Below are 20,211 nucleotides of genomic sequence, written 5' to 3' on the forward strand. Positions count from 1 at the left end.
ATGACCTGAGGCACCTGCCCCGCCCCCTGACCCAATGCCCATCAGCTGATTGGTTCACAGGAAGTTCATTGTTACGCACTGAAGGATTGACTCAAAAGTAGGAGATCAGTTGGGAAGTCAAGAATGAAAATAAACAGACACACATTATTTGATTGCAGAAGAATTTGACGAGAAACGTTTGAGATTCGTGAGATCTCATCTAAAACTAAACAAGTTTTTTACATCTATGAAAGCCTGCTTGTGCGTGTAGCACGTATTCATGAACACACACATGCAAACACAGTGTCAGACGCACAAAGGCCAGGTCGAAGCTGTTGTTTTTCTGTGTGATGTCACAGGTCACAGACCGTAGAGAGCAATACACAATCTCACAGCCCTCCTGAGTCTCTTTCACTATCCTAACTAATTCACATCATTACATACTAGTCAGAAACATACACAACACGACTGTAGAGATAAGAACGCTTATACCACGCTGTGTTTGAATACTGGATTCTGATTGGCTGAAAAGTGTGCCTTAAGTAAGGGATAATGTACAAGCAGCCATTTGTTATCGCAGAAATAAGTGAGTGGGCTTATTGAAGGGGCTTATTGGGCGATACATTATCCCCTTCTTACACTACTATTTTACCACATGAGAAAAAAATGGACATAAAATGTGATTTTAAAATATTTTATTTGCTCATTTTTACCTAATGTAGACCTTCAGTCAGAAAAGCCGTTTAGTTTTGGATTTAAAGTAAGAAATGACGTACACTGTAAACATCAATAAAAGCTTTAACTTGGCAAATGACCATGGTAGAAACCGGATAATCCACAGCTAGCTGTGCGTTATAGGGTTTTAATGCACGATGTGGAGGCAAAGAACCACCTGACTTGAATCGTTACTTCTCCAATGCATTTCAAGCGTGTATTTCTGCGTATCTCTAAAAACCTGATGTGTTCTTGGTGTCGGGTCATATTCAATAGTGTCATTAGATTACTGTACAAATTACAATCTCCAAAAAGTATTTAGTTACAAATTACTTTCTATATCTTATATCAACCTTCATTAGTTCAGTGTTTCAAGGATAGACACGAAACAGCTAATTTAATTAATTCAAATAAATAATATTAAACTACATAAAGTAATATTATTAACTGACCAAAGTATACGAATGTGAGAATTATACATTAAAGCATGGATTTTAAAGTTAGATTATAAATTTTGTTGTCAATTCCACTATTGCACACAAGTATATTGCACAATGTATTTAGTTTATTTACTTCAGAAGTAATTTATTAAATTACAGAAAAATAAGAATATTCCCTTACTTTACGTTTTCAAGGGAAAAGTAATTAAATTACAGTAACTAATTAATTATTACCTAGTTACGCCCAACACAAATCATTTCACTTTATACAAAAAATGCAAATTCATGAGATTACGCTATCAATTCAGAATGCAAAAATGCTTTAAGGTCCAATCCAGTCGATTCTAATGCAGATTGACTTTTTGCTTATGAATTTTGATGTGTGTTTTGCTATTTATAACGGGTTCAGCAATATGAGGTGTCTAGTACTGTCATACAGCACTTCAAGATGAAATTAGAACTAAAAACATCAACTAAGAGTTACATTCAATACCAATGGCACAGATATCTGACAGTAATCTCGACTAAAGCAAGACAATGCGGTTCAGAACAGGTCACGATGTGTTCACACAACTAAAGTTAAGAAATGTTTTTCAGTGATGACTGTGTGAACACTGGCGAGCGAGATGTTGAGAAGATCCTCCTCCTCACAGCTGCTTCTCATCAAAGCTTCACTCCGCTGCGGACCTCAGGGCTTCACTGTTAACACATGACATCACACGCTCTACACTTCTCCACAACACAGAAAGAGAGAGAGACAATCTCCCATTGTACACCAGCAGATGCAAACTAAATTGTTGGACTTTATTCATATTTTCTGCGACGATCTGAGGAATTCATCAGGAATGGATTTAAAGAGACAGTTCACCTAGAAATGATATTATAATGTCATGATATGTATGAATTTCTTTCTTGTGCACAACAGAAGATATTTTGAAGAATGTTGATAATCAAACAACACTGGACTCCATTGACTTATGTTAACACATAACCACAGAGACATTTCTCAAAATATCTTCTTTTGTGTTCCACTGATGAAAGACTCTCATAGAGATCTACAAACACATGAGGAGAATAAATGAAGGCAGAATTTGGGGAAACTGTCCCTTTTAGTGTGATGACAAAGTCCTGAAATAATGGATGAAAAGAGTTTTTAAATAAACAAACTATTTAATTAACTATATTTAATTTAGTCTTTTCTATGAGCAAATAAAAGATGACATCATTTTACTTCTACACTTCTATACGACAGCATTACATTATTGTCCTCCTAAACACAAACATAACTATACATTCATTGTTGAACTTCAGACAGGAAGAATTCTGTGTCGACCACAAAATGAGTACGGATGTCGAGCGGATACAATACACAATTCATTTCTGTGTGTTTGTGTCGTCTAAATATAATCGCTCTGTGAATTGTTTGCGTTTCAATCTCAGCTCTCGGCCTGTAGTTGCGGCGTCTGGATTGTAAAACCTTACAAAAACGTTTTTTTGTTAAAAATGTCGTTGGTGGAAACGGAGGATGATGAGGACGGTCGGTGTAATTTGCTCGAGTCGTCTGCGCACAGAGAAAGAGTGGAAGCTATCATTATGGCTTTGAACGCAGTACCACACGAGCGACCGCTCGACACTTAAGCCCTCGGAAAAACCAGAGAGAGAAAACAAGGACAACAAATTGTTATGTTATGTGTTAGAGCGACATCGCAGACGGTCAGTCACAGAGGGAGATGACCGGATGTGAAAGACTGAAAAAGAACCTCACACGTGTCTCTCCTTTTGACCTCCACAGGAAATCTCATCAACGTCTCAAAGACAACAAAACTCAAAAATATCAACACAAACTTAAACATCGAAGGAGACCAAATGATGTCTGGAATCTTTATCTTGATCAATTAAACATATTGGTATCTTCTTGGGAAATCTTCTGAAACATTGTTATCCGACTCCTATTAGAAACAAACCCCAGATCAAGAAGTACGTTTTATTTAATCTAACTGCCGTCTAGAAGAAGGAAAAAACGAACGGAAATCATTAAAGAGATGCCAATAAATATCCTCATTAGGTCACAAACGACAGCAGAGAACATCTGATTGTGGTCTCAACTACAAAACCAACGTATGCATTTCTTCAGATTCTTAAAGAGATCATGAACACTCTAGAAATGTGGATTCAAGAGTGAGCTGAAGTGAAAACGAGAGAAAGAAGATGAGAAGAGAGAAAGACTCCGGAAGAGGATTTTCCCAAGCTCTCGCCACGCTGCGCTCCGATGGGAATAGGGCAGGGAATTGTAGGAATCTGTCTGTGCCGAGGCGCGCGGGGCCGGTGGGAATGATGGGGCAGAACCGCAGAAGCGTGAGGGAAAACAGGAAGTGTAACCGGAGACATGGAGTTCAGTCGAACCCAAAACTAAAAGCGCCATGAGGACCAGATACACGGACCATCATCATAATCCACACTCTTAAAAAAAGGTGCTTCAAAGCCATTCTTTAACATTTGTTTCACAAAAGGTTCTTTGTGGTGAAAAAAGGTTCTTTAAATTATTAAATTATAAGATTATAAAAACAAAAGTAAGAAAACGATGGTTCCTTAAAGGGGTCATATGACATAGTAAAATGAATATTATGGTTTGTTTTAGATGTAATGCAATGTGTAAACACGATTTAAGGTTCAAAAATACTGTATTTTCCACAGAGCGTGCATGTTTGTATCTCCTCTTTGCTCCGCCTCTCTGAAAAGTGAGGTATGGTAGTAGGGTTAGGGTTAGACCTTATTTGGAACATCAGGTTCCTCTTTAATTGACCTGACAGGTACACCACCTTACTTGCATATACAATTGGGCGGTCTTAGTCAAATCAGACCACCAACTGACGTAGATTTGTGTGGGTGTGGTTACACGAGGTGTTTGGGTGAGCATCGCTTTTAGATAGAACGCATCTTTTGTTCCCTTACTATTACTTTTGCAATTTTAGGTGTCTAATACATGCATGGGCAACTTATACCACTCCAAAGACACAGAAATACATGTGTTGGAGCCATATGACCCCTTTAAAGATCCTTTGACTGTACGGTTCTTGGTGGAACCAAACAATGTTCTACGATATCGCTGTGAAGAACCTTTTAAGCTCCTTTGTTTTTAAGAGTGCACATCATCGTTCTATCACAAGCTCCAGAAAAAGCGTTTACACCAAACAACGTGTCCATGTTTCACAGATCTGTAAGAGAATGAAATGTTATAATAAAAGCCTCCAGCTTGCTTGGAAAACCTTTTAAAGGTCACAAGAAACAGAACAAAAACACAATCCAAACGACTCCCGTAAAAAGAAAAGTCTTTGGAAATTCTGTGGTTTTCTCTTCATCAAATGAGAGAAATACACGAGCTCCGAAAGCTACCGGAAACAAGGAAGCAACGTGTTCCTGTGCAAACACAAGGTTGAATGCATTACGGCACAGATAGTTCCATGGGTTTCTGGTAGGTTCGGCCCCGGGGGTGGAAAATCACATTTTGCACATTTCGTCGAATGTTCTGTGAGTCGGTCCAAACCACTGCTGCCAGTTTTCCTCCAGTCTTGTTAAATGAGCGTAATGCTTCACCTCCGCAGCATCACTTTCACAAACGCAGAAACATCACTGACTGCGCTTTGGAAAACAAACCGGATCAATCCCGATCGAGTCGGACGCACTGAGGAACGTTGACACGAGTCATGTGAAACGGCCTTCATGGATGGTCGCCTGATTCCGGCTGTAACTGGTTGCAGATCTGAGGCGTGCAAAACAGAGAATGGAGGAAAGAAAGCAGCACAGATTTGAAGAAGGTAAAGAGGTGTTTCAATCCACCCACGCTAGGAGAAAAAGATAAAACATCTCTTGTTCTAGATGCCTCGCCCACATTTCTCATTTCCTTCTTTCTTCTCGTATTCTTGATCACGTCTTTTTTTGACGTCCGGATCGTGTTTGAATCTGCAGACCCTACCTGAAACAGTTAGGACATCTGCAACATTAATTTAGAATTCTGTCCTGCTCCATGTGAGAATAGGTCACTAGAAATGTTTGACATTCCAGCATCAAAGAGGCTTTTATCTAAAGAGACCAGTATTGGGTTTAACTAAATTACTTAGTAACTAATTACTTTTCCCTTGAAAAGTAATGTAAGGGATTACTCTATTTTTCCTGTAATTTAATTGCAGTTACTTCTGAAGTAATTCAACTACATACTTTGTGCAATAGTGGTGTTGATATCAAAATTCTAAGTCTTACTTTAAAATCCGTGCTTTGAAGAAAAATTCTCACATTTGTAATATATTTAGTTAGTTAAAGCCACAATATGGATTAATAGTATGGATCACAATTACTTGAGTTTAGTAAAGGAAACCCCAAAAAGTGTAAACGTAGGCCAAATGAAGCAAGCAGGGTTATGGAGAAATTAAGAAATAAAACAAGGACTAATATCAGTTTGGCGTTTTCTAAATGAAGAAAGCTACGCGACCAACTTGGACTCGGAAGTATTTTGTACACAAAATACTCATGCACAGATTATTTGAATAGTCAAGCATGCAGTAACCCTATGAAATACAGTATATATCGCACAAAAATATGCAACCAGTAACGTTACTTGACAATACTGTGGGTTCGTTCCAATGTACTTTTTAAACGACGACTGTATGACTGTTTTAAACACGTAAATCTGTGTAGCATTACGCTACCAAAATCAATTGACTAAGTACATTATCAGTCACGGGCTAACGTAACATTACATTCCACGTTTCTTGCAAGCTAATTCATAATTAATTCATTACCTCGTCCGTGAACATGACAGGCGATCTCCATACGCCTCTTAATTAAAAGTGCGTTTCCGTCTATCCTTGAATCACTTAATTAGTCAAGGTTGATATAGGACATTATAGAGAGTAATTTGTACAGCAATCTAATTCTACGATTGAATATGTTAAAAGTAACTAGTAATTAATTACTTTTTCAGAGTAACTTGCCCAACACTGTAAGAGACGGAAGAGTGAACGTGACATACATTCTCGTTTACGACACACATGTCTCCTATATTCTCTGACGGACCTATACATGTCCGTCAGATGGTTACATTCGTTCCGATCTTGACCAGAATAAACTGAAAAGCAATAACGGACTTTAAAATGATGGTCAAAGAGTCTGCCCAAAGTGTGTTTGACAAACATCTCGCTGTTAAACTAAGAAACCTTCAGTCTGAGATGGAACAGCACTAGAAACTCCAGTGAACCCTGACGGGGACGGGATCAAGACGACAACTTGCAGGCTCGAGGGGGTAAGCAATGGGGGCTGGAAACACTGAGAGTTAAAAAAGAAGAAGAAGAAGAAGAAGAAGAGGAGGAGGAGGGGTTAGTCATCACAGCATCTGTGGTGCGTTCTCTTGCACACAAAGCCGCGGAGCTCACAGAACCCCGAGCCACCCGAAGTCCCTCGCACACGCAGCGGGGCGCATTCTGCAGCCGTTGCCATGGACACCCGTCGGAGCGGTGAGTTCAGGACAGGAATGTCAGTAGGAAAACCAGCAGGTGGTTTAAAGTTGTGCCTATCGTACCGTCAGAGAGACACGGAAGTGTGTGGACTGAGAAAAACACATTTACATGTGTATGACATCTCCGGCACAAGAGAGACAGATGTCACACACACTATATAAGCACATTATAGCATTGCTCATACTTTTATAAAAAATTAAAAAAACATTTCAATTTTTCTCTGACGGCAAGTAAGTACAGTAAGTGACACAGAACCAAAGATGTTTTAGTTTACGAAAATTAAAACTTTCAAAATGTTTCCAAACATCGAAATCAAATAAGACATCAACGTACGAATTATTTAAAAAATTGAAATGAAAAATTGAAATGTTGTATCAAAAGTATAACTAAAATAAAAAATGTATTAATCTTATACAGCCTCATAAAAATGAACAAAAAAAGGACAAAATTATTAAACAAAATAACTGAAAATGTATCTAAAACTAACATAAAAAAATAAAATAGGAATTAAACAAAATACTAAACTATAATAACACCCTAGCAACTACATAGCAACACATTAACAACCATTCTGAAGCCCTTGGTAACTCATTGACTTTCAGTGTGTTTCTGTGTCGGCTCATCCTCTGAACTTGTGCCTGTTTGTTCCAGTTATTTAGAGTAAAGCCATTAGTCACAGAGCAACATAAACAACAATATCAAACAGGCTTTTACCCAGAAACCCTTGCCCCACACACACACACAATGTTCAAACCATAACAGAGAACTGACAACCTGGACCACACAGAATATAAAGCCACAGAACCAGTAAATGATTTAAATACAATTTACATCAACATTAATACTGCTCTTGAAAGAGGAATGACGCCCGCTATGAATGTTCAGTTATTTAATATTTTGATCAATCTGATATTGATTCTCTGCTGTTCCAAGTTCTGCTGATAGCACTGTGTCTGCTTCATTCTCCAAACTTAACCAGAAAAACTGAGCCGGGCGTATAATGTGTCATATTGGGAAAACCAGTGGGATTTTCATCCCTTGTTGTGAAAGCCAAACATAAAAAGAGTCAGAAAGATACAGCGAGCATGAGAGCGAGTCACTGTATAAGCCAACGGGAATCTCACACTTCTCAGAACATGTTCTCATCTAGAAGGAAATAAAACCTTCTTTCTTCTTCAGAGCACAAAAGAAGATATTTCAAAGAATGTTGATAAGCAAACAACACCGAACCCAATTGACTTCCATCGTCCAGACACAAAACCACGGAGACATTTCTCTAAATATCTTCTTTTGTGTTTCTCCAAAGAAAGATTTGCATACATGTTTGTGTAACTCAAGGATGACAGAATGTTGAACTGTCCTGTTTAATAATGTTTGAGTTGTGTTCAGATGTTTAAAGAAGCCAAGCTTAAATCACTTATTCACACAACATCATTCTTCTCGTCCATGAACACACATTCCACACAACTGCTTAACTTCTGTGAACAAGTAACCAGAACAAACTTCGCCCGGTTCTGAGATAAAACACAAATAATAAAACACAAATCATCTCCCTGTGCAAGACCAATACAAGAAAACATGACTTTTGACTCTTTCCAAGAATACACTCACTTCAAGTGTTAAACAAGGATGACTCCTAAAAAGAAACTTTGTCATTTAGTTGATGTTTAAAGTAAACACACACACACACACCTCGCTCTGTTTCTGGAGCTCTGCAGAACTGCGCTGGTTTCTCATTTTGTGAAATCCGAGCTCAGGAAAGACGGCATCTACTCTCATGATCCGAGCGGTTATCCCCCCTTAACACTTTCCCACTTTTCTTCCTCCTTCCAAACACTCCTTTGGCAAGGAAATCCTGATTTTCCTGCGAGCCGGTCGTGGTTTATTCCCCAAACCGTCCGTGAGCTCGTGAACGGTGTCTCGCTCAGACTGGGATCCAGCTGCAGGGAACTTTATCTTTCTCCAGTGTTTCTGCCTTCCTGCCCGCCCCACCCCGCCGGCCCCTCATCTTTCCCATCGGAGTCTCTCTCCACCTCCAAACCCCCCACTGCTGAACTAATCTGCAGCTGGCCGAGCGATTGGATGCCTGGTTGCCGCGGAGACGGGGTGTCTGTCCTGGTTTAAAAGCCAAACAGAGCCCCCAAAATTCCATCAGTCTGCGTGAGGAGCAGATACAGTTTCCTTTGGACGTATCTGGACACTTCAGACCTTCCCTTTGGGGAAAAAGAAAACTCACGCGAGATCTCGGATAGCAAAAAGGAGATTCAAATAAAACGTTTCCTATTGATGTTAACTTTTAAAAAGACTTAGCGAGATGGCAAAAAGAGATCCGTGCAATGTAATGAAATACAACTTTTCTTGGAAATCAAAAGAGAAAGCACGTGACCATTGAAAGATTCCGCCGGTTATGCATTAGATGAGGAAATAAACAGAGCAAAAGACAAAATGAAAAAGTTCTTCAGTGGGAAAAACACAAATTGATCCACAAGAAAAGTTTTTGGAAATAAACATGCTAGTAAGATCTTTGATGTAATGTTTTTTCACAGATCTGAGCGCAGTTTGAAGCACAGTTGTAAAGTATTCTGAAACTTTATAAGGCACGTTTACATTTTTCATCTAAAGTGAAGTAAAGATATGATCACAGCATGAGTGATCCGTCCTCAGTAAATGGTAACATGTGACACAGATGAGACACATGTGAGATGAGATCACATTCATCTCTGAAGAAAAGTCCATTCTCTTTAAAGTGAACGTTCACCCAAAAAAGAGAATTCTCTCATCATTATTCACCCTCATGTCATTTCATAGCTGTTCCGAGGAACACAGAGAAAGATATTTGGAAGAATGTTGGCAATTTTCATGCCATTGTAGGAAAAATTGAATGGTAGTCAAAGAACTGTTTGTGTTCCTAAATTCATCAAAAGTCTCACTTTGCTTTCAACAGAACAAAAATGAAACAATATAAATGTCCTGCTACGGTACTGGATGATGTCACAGAACTAGAAAGTGTTAACATTCTTACACATATCTTTGTGTTTAACAGAATAAATGCATACTGGTTTGAAACAACCTGAGGGTGAGATAAATGATTTTCAGCCCTTTAAATGTTTTTCCTAAAGAACCAAGGAGACTTAGAGCAAAACCCAGACTCCAAAACACTGAACAACCTGTGATGTTACATCAATAACTTTTGTTTAGCCTCAAACTAAGCTCGGGAAGGAACTCTCAACGACAAAACATTATTCAAGATAAGAAGGTAAACCAATGAACCTTTTATTTGAGCTGTGCTGGGGGCAGTGGGCTGAACACAGAGACCTATGGCAAGCCGAATTAGCTTAAAGTGTCCCCCAGGATTACTCGTTGTAATAGCAATTTCTATTAGAAAGAATTAAATAAGAGAGCTCTATACCTCAATTTTTACGATTTACAAATATGATTAGAGAGCTCTCGAATTTCATACCTAAGAATAATTCGGTTTACAGAGCTCTCTAAATTAGAGCTCTGCAGTTGCATTTTTACTAGTAAGAATTGAATTACAGAGCTCTCCAATTTCATACTAGTCATATTTCCGTTTATAGAGCTCTCGAATCAAATTCATACTAGCAAAACATTTATTGCAGAGCACTCTTATTATAGTTCTTACTAGTAAATCAAACTCAAGAGCTCTCTAATCGTAACTGTTTCTAGTAAATATTGAGTTATAGAGCTCGGTCATTGTAATTCTTGTTAGCAAAAATGCAATTACGACGAGGAACACTGGGGACAATTAAATTAATTTGGCTTGCCATAGAGGATCTGATGGATCTAATAAGGAACTCTTTTGGGTTCACAGAGGAGAAGATAGTTACACAGATTTAGTTGTAGAGACTTAATGCGGTCAGTGTGTTTTGATGCAGTTTAGTCTTGTGCATGATCAGCTCTGGCTACAATGCTTAAAGCAAAGAGAATATCTCCACCTTCTGGCCAAACTTCCATATTTGTATTGCGGCTGTCACAATATTTTCACTACATAAATTGCATGACTTTACGATAATAAAGCTCACAAACACCACAAAGCACTCTATGGAGCACAACAACAAATAACTTTGAGTGTGGCGCCACGACACTCACTTGTAGAATGCTAATAATCCCGCTCCAGAAACAAGGTGCAAGTCAATAAAATCCAGTTATTTGCAAATGAATGTTTGAAGCACAATCACGCTTAAACAACAAAGATCAGGTATCAGGTGCGTTATTTGCGCAGGCCGGTTAGCGTGTGACAGTACCGCGAGAAGAGTTCTCGCGATGCTTTGATGTCGATTGATCTGCGAAAGTCTGTTGAAAACCCATAATATTAAATTAACCAGATGTTTTTACAGATCTCCAGCAGGCATCTTACAGATGTACCTGTGCTATCTGGGTAGTTACCAGGCACATTTAGTAATTGGTCTTCGACACACATATTCAAGTCTATTGTGAGTTAACTGGTCGTATGAGGAAAATCATCGACACGCCATCCTCAGCTTTAGGCTTGCTGTTGCAATCTCCATTTGAAACACAATTTAACACTTCAAACGCCATTTAACGTAAAAAAAAATTAAACTAGCACACGATGTGAAGATTTATAAATATCGCAAACTAAATACTTTGACCATATTTATGAATGTAACCTTGCTATATAAATTTAGATTTAAAATAAAACAGTTCTTTCAGCCATAGAATGGCATCTTCGTGCATGTCAAATTTAAACCTTCGTGCATGTCAATCTGTGGTCAGTTACGGCCTAGTTGACAGTAAAAAAAAGTTCTAACCAAGCGTTTCAATACTGGCTTCCCAGTTCCAAGCATCAGAAATGTAACTGGATGTATGGTTATAATTGCAATTGCACTGGTTTATATGGTAACTCTTTAACCGCCAATGGGAAGAAGTAAAACCCATTAAATTATACTCAACAAGACCCAAATTTCACTACAAAAAAAACCCCCCATAGCTGATGGTTTATAATGGAAGTCATTAGAAACTGCTATAAATCAATTCCATATATTAAGATACATCATGCAGCCCCAGTTCAAAAATCCAGATTCACAAAAAGGTTGAAAGAAATGTGGGTAAACTTTTTTTAAAGAAACAAATGCTCAAAAGCTTCTACGTGAATTCAATTTATTAAGGCACAGGAGCGTTTCATAATGAACTAAAACTCTTCTTCTTCACCCTCGACACAATCTTCTGCAGAATCAGCACCAACCTCCTCATAATCCTTCTCCAGTGCAGCCATGTCCTCCCGCGCCTCCGAGAACTCTCCTTCCTCCATCCCTTCACCAACATACCAGTGCACGAAAGCCCTCTTGGCATACATCAGGTCAAACTTGTGGTCCAGACGGCTCCACGCTTCAGCGATGGCCGTGGTGTTGCTCAGCATGCAAACTGCTCTCTGAACCTTGGCCAGATCTCCTCCCGGGACGACGGTGGGTGGCTGGTAGTTGATGCCGACCTTGAACCCTGTGGGACACCAGTCTACAAACTGGATGGAGCGACGGGTCTTGATGTTGGCTATGGCAGCGTTAACGTCTTTCGGAACAACATCGCCGCGGTAAAGCAAACAGCAGGCCATGTATTTGCCCCGGCGTGGGTCGCACTTCACCATCTGGTTGGCAGGCTCAAAGCAGGCATTGGTGATCTCCGGCACAGGAGAGCTGCTCGTGGTAAGCCCTCTCCGCAGAGATGATGGGAGCGTAGGTGACCAGTGGGAAGTGAATGCGAGGATACGGGACCAGGTTGGTCTGGAACTCTGTGAGGTCCACGTTGAGCGCGCCATCGAACCTCAGGGATGCTGTGATGGAGGACACGATCTGGGCGATGAGCCGGTTCAGGTTGGTGTAAGAGGGACGGTCGATATCCAGGTTTCGCTTGCAGATGTCGAAGATGGCTTCGTTGTCCACCATGAAGGAGCAGTCGGAGTGCTCGAGGGTGGTGTGTGTTGTCAGGATGGAGTTGTAGGGCTCCACCACAGCGGTGCTGACCTGCGGTGCAGGGTACACGGAGAACTCCAACTTGGACTTCTTACCGTAATCTACGGACAGCCTCTCCATCAGCAGAGATGTGAAGCCGGAGCCAGTTCCGCCACCAAAACTGTGGAAGATCAGAAATCCCTGCAGGCCTGTGCACTGATCCGCCTAAAAAAGGAACCATCATAAACATGGTGAGGAACTCTTAAGGAGTTTTATTCAATCGTTCTCTCACCATTTTCCGCATGCGGTCGAGGACGGGGTCGATGATCTCTTTGCCGACAGTGTAATGACCACGGGCGTAATTATTAGCAGCGTCCTCCTTACCCGTGATAAGCTGCTCAGGGTGGTAAAGGCTTCGGTAATGTCCATTACGGATCTCATCTACAAATAGAAAGTCGAAAGAATGAAAAGCCAACTCGAGTGGGCAAAAGGACATCGAGGCGAAGTGAAGCAACCTTACCCACAACTGTCGGCTCAAGATCAATAAACAAAGCTCGAGGAACGTACTTCCCAGCACCGGTTTCACTGAAGAATGTGCCGAAGGAAGAATCCGCCAGCGAAGTGTTCTCACCAGACACGGTTCCATCCGGATTGATCCCGTGTTCCAAACAGTACAACTCCCAGCAGGAGTTACCGATCTGGACACCCGCTTGACCGATGTGTACAGAGATACACTCCCTCTGCATCAAACAAGAAAAACACAGATGTATAGAAAAGATTATAGTCTCCATGACATTTACTTTAAGACGACATCTCACCATTGTGCTCAAGTGTCCAGATTTACAAAAGAAACTTGAGCCTTTACACCCTGAAATCAAAAGCAAAACATTACCAAACTAACTTTGTACTTGAGCAAGTGACGCACAGGTTTTGGTGAGACTAAAGTTATCTCACCTCGAGCACCAATGATAAGCACCCAGGTGACCTTCATTTATATTCGTCATCATTAATGAGGTAATGACCTCCAGATTCCATCTAATTATATTGATCAGAGATGATATAAATGCACTGTTTAAAGCACACTTGAGTTGAAGTCGTCTCTTGTAAGATTAAAACTTTTGGCTCGGCAAGTTAGAATCTGGTCAATAATTTATAAGTATTTTTTTTTTAAACAAGCACACATTCTCCATGTAGTTTCCTAATACAGAACACCCAATTTTAGCACATAATTATTTCATTGTTTTCTGTGAATTAAAAAACAGAGAAATAAGTGATGTCTCAACATTGCCTATTTAATGTTTTGGGTTTATAACAAGGTTGAGATCCAAATGTGAGATTATACGGTTTAGAGTTTGTCAAATTCACATAATAAAATTCCTTAAAAAGTGAATCACCCTTAGGCACGATTTCTCAGACATGGCTTATTATACTAAAAGTATTTAAATTCCTTTTTTTTGCAATAAATTAAAATGATTACTTTTTTATTGATTTATATTTTTTACTTTTTAATTATTCATTTTTATTTCAGATACCAAAACACAGACAACCCCAAACAGGACCCTTCATATGACAAAACTCTGTGCTGTATGTAAAGTCCAAAAACTGCAACTACAAGCATTAATCACAGTAAATACAGAAAATGATACAACTTTGAATTAAAATAAATATAACACATTGATCATTAGACTTTATGGCCTGACAGAAAAGTCAAAACTTGTTCCCACGTTTTGTCAACTTTTGCAGAGTTCTCAGTAGTACAACTAATTATTTTAAGATGCAATGTGGAGGCGAGTCCATTTAGGCAGAAAAGAGAAGCTTTTGAGTTTTTTTCCACCAAAGCAGAATAACTTTCTTGGCTACAATCATATCGAACAGACAACCAAACCTCTGGACTGAGGGACTCATGTGAGTTAGACAAACCAAGAATTGCTATCATTGGGTCCGGGAATAAAACAGTCATAGACGGTAACTTTAATATTTCTAACCAAAAACTGAATTTGTGTGCAGAACCAAAAAAGATGCGCCAAGGTAACCTCAACTGCTTTACATTTATCATATAGGGGAGACAGAAGGATAGAATTTGCTAAACTTTGGTTTACAATAATTGAGTTTACATAAAAATTAAGATTTTTACATCGCTTTCACAAAGATGCTTTAGAAAAAACATTACTGGTGTCGTGCAGCTTAAAGAAAAACGATGGCATTCCTCTATTTTAAAATACGTCAAGTTATTTTCAGTTAAGACAGTTCAAACATTCATGTTAGTCTGGGACTAGTCTTAAGTCTTGTCTATGAAACTGGGCCTTCGTGTTTAACACACTGTCCTAAATGAGATACTAAAAATGTAGTTCTTAAAGGGACAGTTCACCCTAGGGATGCACCGATCCTACTTTTTCCTTTCCGATCCGATTCCGATACCTGAATTCTGTGTATCGGCCGATACCGATTCTGATCCGATACTAGCACTGTTTTTCATGATCAAAGTAGACTTGCATATTTTAACTTTTATTGCCAGAGGTGGATAGTTAAGAATGTTTACTTTCAAGTACATTTTAAAATATATGTATTTTATCAGAGAACTTTGGACAAAAAATACTTTCCTACAGTATGAAGCAGAGCATATTTACTCCACTACAGTCCATACATTTTTTTTTTTTTTTTACTTTAAATCCATGAGTACATTAAAATCTACCATTTTCCTTCACTTAAGTATTTTTACTTAAAAGTATGATTTTTTTAAATGTTATTTAGTGCTTTATTTAACTTAAAAATACATACAAAACAAAAATGTGGTCTCATTAAGCACAGATACTTACAAAATGTTTAACAAATAAATCTCTGTTTATTGCACAAAGCTATCACAATATAAAAGTCTCCAAACTCGCTCATGCACATCCTGGACACAAAATGATGCGCTTAATACATTCGCTTCTACGTTATTTAAAGTCATGCGCATTGGACGCAGAATGATGCGCTTAATGCACCCGCTTCACTCACGAGCATCCCGGATAGTGATGATCCTGATGTCGCGGGGATCTTTGCTTCCCAAGTTCAAAACAGTTATAACACAAAGAGAAGAGATATGTTATGTGTTTAAATCATAGTACATTGCATCCATCCTAAAGTAAAAAAAAAGAGTTATAGTGTATGAATGACGCATAACATAGACCGCTTCCAGTGCTTGAATCTAATAACGTTACACTCAGCGAGTACAGTCTCCGGCTAAATGCATTTTAAACAAAACCACAGTCTACTATCTAGTGATTAGGAAGAATAACTAGGAAATAAAGGAAATAAAAAACTTTGGAAAGAGTATCGTCCTGACTGTTCCCGGACACACGCATGCTGGATTGAGATTGACAGATGACCGCACCAGCGGAGGTCAGAGTTTTTTAATTATGTTATATTGGTTTCAAAGCTATCAAAATACATGACAACGAATACAGTGCATGACACAGTTTATGGTAATTTCCTGATAGTTAGTCCTTTATGAAGCTTTAGAGTAACTTCCACGGGTATCGCAACGGATCGGACTGAAGAGAACCCGTCAGTCCGATACCCGATCCAGCAAAAAACATCCGGATCGGCCCCAATTCCGATCCAGAGTATCGGATCGGTGCATCCCTAGTTCACCCTCACCTTCTCAAACCTATAAATGTATTTCTTCTGCTGAACATGAAGATATTTAGAAGAATGTCAGAGACCAAGTAGATCTCGTTCAGAAATAAAGACTAGACAGCTGCTTGTTTTTCCCCCAGTTTTATTAAGAGATATATTACAATGTTCAGACTCCACGTGGGGTCTTGAAGTTCATGCCGACAGGAGGTTGAGTCACCTGAAGGTTGGACAGGTTGCCAAAATCCTAAAAACACAAAAGAAGAATTTGAGTTAAAGGAACAACACTTTGACCAATCAATACTACAGCAGCAGCAAAAAGTGGAAAATGCTCAATATTATCAGACGTCATGACCAGATTTAATTTATACGTAATATTGTGTGAAAGATGTAGGGTTTGTCAGGAACGGAGATTCCAGCAAACACGGGAAAGACTTTCAGTTTTCTCTTCCTGTGATATCAATGACCTGGAGACCAGTCACTCCAAAGTCACTTTCGAAACAGGACCGTGAAGAAACAACTTCATTCTTACCAGAAGCTTGAGCATTTCCTTGGTGTCTGTGTCCACCTCGATGATTTCCTGATCCAGAGCAGAAACCTGCACAACACATCAACATTAAAAACACATCAGAATCCCTTTTCACTTGAGTCGGCGAATCAGTTTGCAGTGAAATGATTCCTCAAAACTGTTTTTAAAGCGTTTGCATCTGAATCTTTGTTTCTAAACATAAAATTGCAGGTTCCTTTCATACTTATCATGTGAGTTAAGTCAAATGACATTTGAATGTAACTGACAACAAACACCACAATCATCTCTTTGACCTTACAGGTGTGAATTGAAGCAAATTGTGTATTAAGTCTGTGATGTAAACGAAACATCGGTGCATACGATGCGTTTTAATAAACTAACAGATGAATGAAGACAAACCGCTGAAACAGTTCTGAGTGATGATATCACAATGAATTATCAACAAGAAGTAAAGAAAGAAGAAGAGATATTAAATGACAGGAAGTCAATTCTTCCCAACAATGAAGATTAGACTGTGAACATGATTCCTGCTTTGATATTTTTTAAAAAGACACCTTGTTAAACATCAAGGCTAAAATCTCAGGTATGCTACTGGTAGTTTTAGTATAATATTGTGTGAAAGATGTAGGGTTTGTCAGGAATGGAGATTCCAGCAAACACGGGAAAGACTTTCAGTTTTCTCTTCCTGTGATATCAATGACCTGGAGACCAGTCACTCCATAGTCACTTTCGAAACAGGACCGTGATACAAAGCAGAAATGAGGCTGTTGTCTCATCATAGGAGATCTTCACACAATCTTTCTCAAATCAAAAACACTGAAACTTTCTTCGGCGTATAATCCCAGCTGATCAAACACAAGCCTCAACAAGAAGTTCAACAGAACCGTTTCTCTCAAACAAAAACCCAGAACACCACAGAGAGAAAAGTCAAGCGCACCTCGGGGACGTAGTTATCCCTGCGTTCTCTCTCCTCCTCCTGCAGTTTGATGGAGATGCCCCTGACCGGACCTCTCTGGATGCGCTTCATCAGATGGGTCACATACCTGCACAAAACACAATCACATCAACACAATGAGTGTTACATGCACAATATAAACTGATATCTATCAAAAATCACCTTGAAAAGAAATCCGTATTTTCATGTTATATATATATATAGTAATAAACCGGCCATGCAAAAAACCGTGGTTACATGGAAGTTTGAGACTTGGCGGGTTTCTCACGTGCATCGTTGATAGTCTTAAGTAATTATATATGGCGTGGGAAAATATGGCACCATTGCTTGTCAGACATGTGACACAAACAAAACAGAAAAATCCGGTAAAGCACGAAAACGGAGTAATGGGCGGAAAACTACCTCTGTCGAGAGGGTTTTGCTAACGCCATTTATGAACTTTCCCCAATTAAAGAAAACCGTTTTACGCGTTTACACGACCATATACATATCAGCTGATTAAACATGACCAGAGTAAGACTGCGCATGTAAACGCGCTCAATGACTACATGCACACTGCAAGCCTTAATGCTCAAATCTCGGCAGTTCACATTATTTTTTAAACGTGGCCAATAACAGATTCCAGTGTAATCTCATGATGGTTATAAACTGAATCGCATGCACAAAACAACAACACGCAGCACACTATCATACAGAAATAAGCACGGTCAAGTCAGCGGGTGTGTTTGACTATGCGGTGCTGAGGGTGTTCGTGAGCCAGTCTACACATCCCAGCATAGAGTAGAACACACTTTTACCACCGTGTCAACACGCATGCCAGTGGTGTATGCAGAAGGATAAAAGACAATGGAAACCATTAATGCGTTTGTCATATTGCATCGAGTCGTACCCAGTGGCAAAATTTCATATAATGACGGATTCTATAGTGATTTGTTGCATCGTGCGGCCCTCGAGCGGTGTACAGTGCAGGGGCTCGTGCTCATAATCTGACGCTTGATGTTAGGCAACAGTGCACTTCCGTCAACAGAATGGCGCGTGTGGCTGAAAATCAGTGTAGAATTGTGACGCATGTCAAATTACAATGACGCAAAAGTCACATGAATTCCCATATGACCGTTCAGACTGACATCAGACCTGTATCTGATTTAGGACCACTTATGGAAGTGATTCAGATCAGAGATCAGATTCCGAGTGGTTTGTTCTGTTCACACTGTCCTGTAGTACACAGATCTGGTTCTCACACAAGCAATTTTGGTGGCAAGTGTGAATTTAGACAATGCTTCATCGTACTCGAGTCAAACTGCTGTGTGATAAATGTTCGGCCACAAGAGCACGTCGTCCTCTTAACGTCACGTCTGATTGGTCGCTCGGCATCATACTCACCCAGCGATCTTGTTGCGAAGCTTCTTGCCGGGAATGATGGCGATCTCCTCGCACACACGCTTGTTGGTGTGGAAGTCATTGCCCAGCCGGGTGTAGTACTTCTCAATGATCACCCGTGCGGCTTTCTTCACCGTCTTGGTCCTAACTCGTCCCTGCAAAATGACAACAAGTCAACGTGAGGACAGTTCAAGCACACTGGACACCTTCACCAGAGTACAGATATGTGCTAGAATCACTTCACTGATGTACAGTAACACTTACACAAGGAAAACATCACGTTATTGCGAGACGCAGTGTGTCTGTGCTAGTGCATTGTGGGATTTAAGGGGCAGAAACTGAGACTTGAACTACTGCATTTGCCCCATGTACTCTTTATCTCCCCTGTGTTGGGTACTGACGGTTCTAGTGTGCTAACAAAACCTAACCTGACGTGAAGATAGTCTTGCGTTAGTCTTACGTCATTCGTTAAATGTTACTGTGAATCGCTCGAGTGAAAGAAAAGAAACAAATGCATCGCGCGCGAACGTCTGTTATACGCGATCGGACAAATTGCGTGAACTTTCATCTCTCACACACGCTCATCTGCCGCGTCATACACACAAGCACACACTCGAGACTGACTGGTGATCACACTCGCGTGTTTATCTGCAAGAACCGATGTGTTTGTAAGTAGGATTACAGCGGATTTAAATGAGAGTGATTCAGTAAGGCACCCACCATGATGGATCCGGAGAGCCGAAGAGAGCGGCGGAAACGCGATACCGGAAGAAGAAGCGTCAGAGACGTCTTTAGCGCCACCGCGCGAGCTTACTGACACCTAGCGGTGGCGGAACGACAGAACAGCGGCTCCTCTAAAACTTTTAAAAGGCTTTGCGAACGTGAACTGATTTTATTGTTGAATAAGGCTTGTAGACACTAACCAAACACAAACATAGGGAAAACAAAGAAAACTCCCAGTGAAATGAAAAATTACAAGTATTATTTATTTATATTGTGGGACATTTTCTTTTTAAAATTCATGTACACTCATAAATATTAAATTCTGAGATATTTGTCCACTTTTTTATTATGATGCTTAGAACAGAGAGACATACAACATACATATTACAACCAGGGGAGCAAGACATAAAAAAACAAAATGAAATAATAAATGAAATAA

At 39.7% G+C, this 20,211-nt stretch overlaps 2 protein-coding genes, 2 non-coding genes and 1 pseudogene across 4 annotated transcripts in view; all 5 read right to left on the reverse strand.

Moving 5' to 3' along the window:
- si:dkey-82f1.1 (DENN domain-containing protein 2A) overlaps window positions 1-8,608 on the reverse strand; it is a 25,082-nt gene extending 16,474 nt beyond the window's left edge. Inside the window, exon 1 of the mRNA XM_056739874.1 lies at window positions 8,336-8,608. The gene's annotated coding sequence lies outside the window, so the exon portion shown is untranslated. The remainder of the gene's footprint in view (window positions 1-8,335) is intronic.
- Window positions 8,609-11,813: 3,205 nt separating this feature from the next.
- Window positions 11,814-13,316, reverse strand: LOC130414138 (tubulin alpha-8 chain-like; annotated as a pseudogene).
- A 2,997-nt stretch (window positions 13,317-16,313) lies between these two features.
- Window positions 16,314-19,857, reverse strand: zgc:114188 (40S ribosomal protein S17-like). Its single transcript, XM_056740709.1, has 5 exons — window positions 19,770-19,857; window positions 19,053-19,204; window positions 17,652-17,757; window positions 16,718-16,783; window positions 16,314-16,432 (listed from the first exon to the last, which is right to left on the reverse strand). The coding sequence occupies exons 1-5, from the start codon at window positions 19,770-19,772 to the stop codon at window positions 16,355-16,357; spliced, it is 405 nt and encodes a 134-aa protein (XP_056596687.1). The 5' UTR covers window positions 19,773-19,857; the 3' UTR covers window positions 16,314-16,354.
- Window positions 16,564-16,691, reverse strand: LOC130415100 (small nucleolar RNA SNORA71). Its single transcript, XR_008905869.1, has one exon. It is a non-coding gene; the product is annotated as a small nucleolar RNA SNORA71 (small nucleolar RNA).
- LOC130415101 (small nucleolar RNA SNORA71) lies at window positions 17,327-17,454 on the reverse strand. The gene has a single exon (XR_008905870.1). It is a non-coding gene; the product is annotated as a small nucleolar RNA SNORA71 (small nucleolar RNA).
- Window positions 19,858-20,211: the final 354 nt, after the last annotated feature.

The sequence above is a fragment of the Triplophysa dalaica genome, chromosome 24 (genome assembly GCF_015846415.1).
Source record: "Triplophysa dalaica isolate WHDGS20190420 chromosome 24, ASM1584641v1, whole genome shotgun sequence".
NCBI classification, from domain to species: Eukaryota; Metazoa; Chordata; class Actinopteri; order Cypriniformes; family Nemacheilidae; genus Triplophysa; species Triplophysa dalaica.